Source organism: Dipteris shenzhenensis, chromosome 29 (assembly GCF_047967505.1).
Source record: "Dipteris shenzhenensis isolate YYH24624 ecotype China chromosome 29, Dip_SZ_1.0, whole genome shotgun sequence".
Taxonomy (NCBI): Eukaryota; Viridiplantae; Streptophyta; class Polypodiopsida; order Gleicheniales; family Dipteridaceae; genus Dipteris; species Dipteris shenzhenensis.
In genome coordinates, this window is record NC_141624.1 from 20,702,333 (window position 1) to 20,709,930 (window position 7,598).

At 46.4% G+C, this 7,598-nt stretch overlaps 1 protein-coding gene across 1 annotated transcript; it reads left to right on the plus strand.

Moving 5' to 3' along the window:
• The first annotated feature begins 514 nt into the window (after positions 1-514).
• LOC147882563 (pentatricopeptide repeat-containing protein At3g53360, mitochondrial-like) lies at positions 515-6,538 on the plus strand. The gene is made up of 3 exons (XM_087400340.1): positions 515-848; positions 955-1,016; positions 1,109-6,538. Exons 1-3 carry the CDS (start codon positions 686-688, stop codon positions 4,763-4,765), a joined length of 3,882 nt encoding a protein of 1,293 aa, XP_087256466.1. The 5' UTR covers positions 515-685; the 3' UTR covers positions 4,766-6,538.
• The last annotated feature ends 1,060 nt before the right edge of the window (positions 6,539-7,598 follow it).

Here is a 7,598-nt window from a genome sequence, read left to right on the forward strand (position 1 = left end):
TGAAGGGAGTGTTCATATGGGTGCTGTTGCACAAAATGCTTGATGGGATCTGCGTGATGTTGAGATGATGGTCCTCTTCAAATGCACAAAGTGGATTTTTGCAAACTCTTGAATTACTCTTAAGCCAAAGTCAGTTTATGAGACCATTAACATAAGAAACTGATGGAATGATGGGAGAGTGAATCCTTGAAGCAAATGCTTTGTACTGGCTAGTTGAGGGAACATCCACCTCAGTGTTCACAGAAAACTTGCAAACTATATACAATGAACCCGAACCATTTTCATTTTCACCTCTAAAGAATATTTTCTCAATTTTGTAAAATCTGCAAAATGTTAAGCAATGTAGTTATTTTATTGGAAATATCTGAGAATTCTAAAGAGAAACCTTAGAAATTGTGAAACCCAAGTTTTGTGATTTGTTGAGAAAAATGTTTTCTTGTGAACAATGATCCACGTTGAGCACACACACCCGATTACTAGGCTACAAGCATTGGAACCAACTAGGCTACAAGCATTGGAACCAACTCAGGTGGATGAATGCTTAAACCCCTGCCCAAACCCCGTGAGCTGCCTCAGGGATTTCTCCGAGCTAACTTCAGGGTGCTGTTTTGGGCTGTCTCTCACCTATGATGATCAACAAATATGTAGACGAAGCCAGAGATCGCTACCCAATTGCAACGAAACTATGCAGCCTGTCGTCGCACAGGTCCTCGGCCCCGAATCTTTTAGACTTGGAGATCCACATTCCCACAGTTCGGCAGCTCATCTGCACAGGCAATCAAGCCCGAAGTCTCTTATGCCTTCCCGCGACACCAGTGGAGCGGTTGTGGAGGAATTTTCGCCTTCGGGTACTCGAGTCCTTTGCCACTGTCGAAAATGACAAAACCCGGCTCAGTAATTTGAAAATTGTTTCTTTTTCCTGGCGCTTACTTGTAATGTAATCAACCTTCGCAGGTGAACGCTTATGGCAGGAGTTCACGGATTACTCCCAGTGGGGGGACAACCGAGGGAGCAAAGTAAGTGTGCGATTAGTCTTAGCTGAATGATCTGCACAGGTAACTCTGTAGATTCGCGAGCCTAACGAGTCTCTTGTGAATCTTAACTAAAGAAAAATCCAGGATCTCCGGACTTCAAGCATAAGATTACCAAGGAGTCGCCATGTATAGACGGCTGTTATGGGCCAGCTTGGGGCATGCTCCAGAAAATGCCCAAAGCATCTGGTCAGGCCCAAGACCGTGACTTTGTGGAGGAGCGTGGCAAGGCTGGATTAGAGATGAAAGCATCTGAACCCCAAGAGCTGCCTCAGAAGAGTGACTGGGAAACACTTAACTTAGAGGAGGCACTCACGTCTATGGAACGGATGCCCCAGCTGCTTTCCGTTCAGAACCTTACATGCATCTTGCATAGGTGCAGAACAAAGAAAGATCATGCGTATACCAAGCGCTTGTATGCTTACTTGTGCAAAAGTGGGCTGGAAGATCATAGATCCCTTGGGAACTACCTCGTCCCAATGTTAGTCCAAGTTGGAAGCATGTTCGAGGCTCAGCGGGTTTTTAACAAGTTGGTTGATCGGAATGTCTATTCTTGGACTTCTCTCATCAGGGGTTATATTGAATGTGGGGATTCAAAACATGCTCTCAACCTCTACCAGACAATGCAACAAGACTCTGTGCACCCTAGCAAATATACCTTCGTGGCCATACTGCAGGCTTGTGCTAAGCTGGACGATGCCAAAAAAGGCCAAGAAATACATGCCGAGATAGCTAGAAAGGGGCTGGAAAGAGACCTTTTTGTTGGAAACACCTTGGTGGATATGTATGCCAAATGTGGCTTGCTTGCAGAAGCACGGAAAGCGTTTGACAAGCTGCCAGTTTGGAATGAGGTCTCCTGGACTGCACTAATCGCAGGATATACCGAGCATGGGCTTGGTGTGGAGGCGCTGAACTGTTTCCAACAGATGCAACTGGAGGGTGTCTCTCCAGATGGTGTTACATTTGTTTGTAGCTTGAAAGCTTGTGGCAGCATTGGAGCCATAGACAAGGGCCGAGAAATACATGTTGAGATCTTGAGAAAGGGGCTGGAAAGAGATCTTTCTGTGGGCAACACGTTGGTGGATATGTACATGAAATGTGGCACGCTTGTAGAAGCTTGGGAAGCGTTTGACAAGCTGGTAGTTCGAGATGTAGTTTCTTGGACTGCAATAATTGCAGGATATGCTGAGCAAGGGCTTGTTGAGGAAGCGCTTAACTGTTTTTATCAGATGCAACTGGAGGGTCTCTCTCCAAACACCGTCACATATGTTTGCAGCTTGAAAGCTTGTGGCGGCATAGGAGCAATAGACAAGGGCCAAGAAATGCATGCCGATATTTCTAGAAATGGGCTGGAAAAAGATCCTGTTGTTGGCAACGCCTTGGTGGATCTGTATGCCAAATGTGGCTCACTTGCACAAGCACAGGAAGTGTTTGACAAGCTGCCATTTCGAGATGTAGTCTCATGGACTGTACTAATTGTAGGATATGTTGAGCAAGGGCTTGGTGAGGAAGCACTGAACTGTTTAGAACAGATGCAACTGGTGGGTCTCTCTCCAGATGCTGTCACATTTGTTTGCAGCTTGAAAGCTTGTGGCAGCATAGGAGCCACAGAAAAGGGCCGAGAAATACATGCTGAGATTTCCAGAAAGGGGCTGGAAACAGATCTTCTCGTTGGCAGCATCTTGGTGGATATGTATGCTAAATGTGGTTCGCTTGTAGAGGCATGGGAAGCATTTGACAAGCTGCCAGTTCGAGACGGGGTCTCTTGGAATGCAGTAATTGCAGGATATGCCGAGCAGGGGCTTGGTGAGGAAGCACTGTGCTGTTTCGATCAGATGCAACTGGAGGGTGTCTCTCCATGTGCTGTCACATTTGTCTGCAGCTTAAAAGCCTGTGGCAGCATAGGAGCTTTTGATGAGGGCCGAAAAATACACTCCGAGATTTCCAGAAAGGGACTGGAAAGAGACCTTGTTGTCTGCAACGCCTTGGTGGATATGTATGCGAAATGTGGTTTTCTTGCAGAAGCACATGAAGTGTTCGACAAGCTGCCAGTGCGGGACATAGTCTCGTGGAATGTACTTACCGCAGGATATGCTCAGCAGGGGTTTGGTGAGGAAGTGCTGAACTGTTTCAAACAGATGCAGCTGGAGGGTTTCTCTCCTGATACCATCACATATGTTTGCAGCTTGAAAGCTTGTGGCAGCATAGGAGCCATAGACAAGGGCCGAGAAATACAAGCTGAGATTTCCAGAAAGGGGCTGGAAAGAGATCTTGTTGTCGGAAATACGTTGGTGGATATGTATGCCAAATGTGGCTCGCTTGCAGAAGCACGGGAAGTGCTTGACAAGTTGCCAGCTCGAGACGTAGTCTCATGGACTGCACTTACCGTAGGATATGCTGAGCAAGGGCTTGGTGAGGAAGCACTGAACTGTTTTCAACAAATGCGACTGGAGGGTCTCTTTCCAGATGCTGTCACATTTGTTTGCAGCTTGAAAGCTTGTGCCAGCATAGGAGCCATTGACACCGGCCGGGAAATACATGCCGAGATTTCTAGAAAGGGGCTGGAAAGAGATCTTGCTGTTGGCAGCACCTTGGTGGATATGTATGCCAAATGTGGGTTGCTTGTGGAAGCTCGGGAAGCATTTGACAAGCTGCTAATGCGAGACATTGTCTTGTGGAATGTATTAATTGGAGGATATGCAGAGCTGGGGCTTGGTGAGGAAGCGCTGAACTGTTTCGAACAGATGCAATTGGAGGGTCTTTCTCCAGATGCTGTCACATTTTCTTCCAGCTTGAAAGCTTGTGGCAGTATAGGAGCCATAGACAAGGGCAGGGAAATACATGCCAAAATTTCCAGAAAAGGCCTGGAACGAGATCTTGTTGTTGGTAGCACCTTGATGGATATGTATGCCAAATGTGGCTTGCTTGCAGAAGCATGGGAAGTGTTTGACAAACTGCCACGGCGGGACAATGTCTCGTGGAATATTTTAATCACAGGATATGCGGAACAGGGGCTTGGAGAGCATGCACTGAAATGTTTTGAACAGATGCAACTGGAGGGTCTCACTCCAGATGCTGTCACATTTGTTTCCAGCTTGAAAGCTTGTGGCAGCATAGGAGCTATGGACAAGGGCCGAGAAATACATGCCAAGATATCTAGAAAGGGGCTGGAAAGAGATCTTCTTGTTGGCAGCACCTTGGTGGATATGTATTGCCAGTGTGGCTCTCTTGCAGAAGCATTTGAGGCATTTGACAAGCTGCCAATTCGAAATAAGGTCTCGTGGACTGCACTAATGGCAGGACATGCCCAGGAAGGAAATAGCGAAATTGTCTTCCGTATGCTTGAGAGAATGCAAGGAGAAGGCATAATGCCAGACGGGGTCACACTCTCTATTGTTCTTGGTGTATGCAGTCATACAGGTCTAGTGGAGAAGGGCCAAAAGTATTTTGAGGCCATGAGCAAAGAGTTTGGCATCACTCCAACTATTGAGCACCACATTGGCATGGTTGATCTCCTTGGCCGTGCAGGCCAGTTAGGCGGGGCAGTAGCAATGTTGAAGAACATGCCTTTCCATCCTAATCTTGTGCTGTGGAATACAGTTTTGGGTGCTTGTCAAAAGTGGGGCAATGTGGAGCTTGGAAAACTGGCCTTTGAACATGCAATGCAATTGGATGAAAAGGCTCCTGCGGCTCATGTTTTGATGTCTAACATCTATGCAGATGCTCACATGTAGAAGGAAGCCAGAAGATCGAGGCAATGAAAGTTTAAAAAAGCATGGGAGAAGTTAGGACAGCTGGTGGACTGACAATAGCGGGATTGTGCATTCATTTTTGGTGGGGATACAAGAGGTTCCCAAAGCAAAGGAATGTATGCAAAATTTGCATTGGGTGACATGAAGGTTTAGTTGATGCAAAGATGGATGGGTTATGTGGGTACAGTATATCTGAAGCTATAACGTCTGTCAGGCAACCACTGCACTGAGCAGTGGGCTATTCTTTTCAGAGATGCTAACAGCTTTCATACTTTGAGGAAGAAATGTTTACTTGTGGGCAATACTAGCTGGCCAATGTCCCTCTTGTTTGAAATCTTCCTGCCAAAATGATGGAAAGTTAGGTCAGGTGTATCCAAAGGAGAATCAAATTGAGTGGGTTTGTGATTTGTGTTACAGTGAGTACATGGCAAATTTGTGGTAAATCAGCCAAGTGCCCGCACTAGCGCCTTGTGGACTCTCTATGCTTAGGGTCAAAGTTCCCTGTATAAACCACAGCCTCCCTCTTCCCTTTCATTTGCAATTAATACAGTAGTCCAAATGTTGGAATTAGGGTCCATTGTCCCTGTAAGCCCCCACATGAGGAGATCATGAGGACATGGTAACAAGATAGACTTGGGTGGTTTGAGAGACTGCAGTGTGTGCATCAAGTTTGGATGCCACATGGGCAGATCTAGGTGGAAGGCCTGATCCACATGGCTGCCACATGATCTACTGTTGGTCAAGGGCAGCAAGGACAGTAGAGACAGCTGTCAGAAGATTGTGAGATGTCAGCACCTGCCTGGACCACATAATCTATTGTTGGTTGTGGGCAGCAAGGACACCAAGGACAGCTGTGAGGAATGCGAGATGTCAGCACCAGCCTGGAGCATTAGAGTCTGCAAGGACAGCAAGTTGAACCTGTCTGGACCATAGGCTACAGACACGGCGCTGCAGACAGGAGCCTCTTGGAGCTGCAGAACAGGTCACGGCAGGCTGCAGGCATGCTGGAACAGTGCACAATCAGCAGGGCTGCCACCTGGCAGTTTGATCCCTATTTGTGCCAGGCAAAGTTGGCAGAAGCAGCCTGTTTATAGGTGCAGACAGGTTGGCTGGAACAGATTGGGTCGGGCGGGTTATTGACCAAGTCAGCCAGTCAGTCGTGGGGGCATAGAATGCAAACAGTTCAAGTGTTGTGCCTCACATTAGGCTGTCCATGCATGCAGGGAAGGGGGTCCACATACTTTCTTGGAGGCCCAGAGAATGCGCAGCAGTCTGCAGCAGCAAGAAAGGATACCGAAGTATCAGACTGTAAGCAGCCCTTACGTCTGGGAGCAGTTCTTGATGCATACCTACAGCCAGTAGGAGAGTACACATCTGTGGGAGGGCGCTGTCCAAGGAACCAGCACTAACAAGGTCATGGAAGCTCACCGAGGAGCACAAAAGAGTGCAAGTATGGAAGTAGGAGCAAAGTTTGTGCTCACCAGAGAGCATCCAATTGCAGCAGACTGCTGTGGGTTTTTGGGATCTGCAATGTATTGTGAGGCATTTTGTGGACTGCTCTACCATTGTGTATCACTTTTGAATTTGGTGTTTTGTGAGTTCTAACTTGTGGACACATAAAGTAAAAAGCTTTGAATTTAATATTCCTTCTCTCTAGTCTTCTGTTGCACACACCTTAAACCATCTACTATTCAGTTGTTGGAAAAACTAGCCTATGAGGAGAGTTGTGTGACGGTGGTGTGCTTGGAAATGAGATATGTGAGACTAGAATTTCATGGGAGGCAGATATCTTAAGCCAAAAGGAGTATGCCTTGGTCAATCAAGTAAGAGATCCACTTCAATGATTGAAAGACGAAGGCAACTTTTATCAGTAAGATGTGACAAGAAGGTCAGTGTTTGTGTAAGAATTTTCAAAGTAAAATCTGACATGCCTAGATGCGGATTGTGGGATTAACTGAAGGACGAGATATAAAACTGGTGGATATAAAGGATGTGTCAGGAAGGTAAAGAGACAGCAGATCCAGATGATGTAAAAGAATGGATTCAGAAGGATGCTGATGCATTGGCAAGGATTATGGGAACAACTACGGATTCGGTACTTCCGCACATTCAACTGGCAGAGACCTCGCCTGAGGCATGGATGATTCAGAAAGACTTGTACGAGACAATGAGTACTGGCCGCATCGTAATACTCCAAAATCAGTGCTGTTTATGTTGGATTTGGAAGCAGGTGACCAGGTGAGTGATCAACTAGCCAAAGTCTTTAAGGATAAAATGGCCGCTGTAGGTCATAAGGTGGACATCAATGAGTTGGCCAAGCTCATGTTCAGTAGGCGTCAACAAGTTGTGACAGCCTTGACAGCTGGAGAGAGACCAAAGCCGTTGACATTGGAGGAGCTTGGTCCCTTGTTCATAGTTACCGCGGAACGGGAACGTTCCGGGAACGTCGGATGCTAGAACGGGAGCAGGAACGGGAACGGGAGCGGATCGGGAACGTCGGGGAATGCCACATCATATGACATGTCAGCATATGACATAAAATGACAAAACATTTAAAATATCCAAGATTAAACTTTAAAGTCTTAAACATTAAAAATTTAAAGGCTCCAGAGTCCAGACTCCAAATGGAAACTGAAAAGAAAGTACATTGCATGAGGATATATAATAGCTGAAAATACAAAAAGCTGGCTGCTGAGTACAATGTACATATGACAAAAGTATCAAGTATGACAAGTACAAAACTAGCCTCAAGGGCCAAGGTAACTGGTGAGTCAAAGACTAGTCATCAGCAAGTGGGATCTCATCCTCCTGTCCA

Bases quoted from the DNA above. Each gene is read 5' to 3' on its own strand.
- LOC147882563 (XM_087400340.1), top strand. From the start codon at position 686: ATGCAGCCTGTCGTCGCACAGGTCCTCGGCCCCGAATCTTTTAGACTT. The intron at 849-954 runs GTACTCGAGTCC...CAACCTTCGCAG, and splicing joins GGAGGAATTTTCGCCTTCGG to GTGAACGCTTATGGCAGGAG. The intron at 1,017-1,108 runs GTAAGTGTGCGA...TCTTAACTAAAG, and splicing joins GGGACAACCGAGGGAGCAAA to AAAAATCCAGGATCTCCGGA.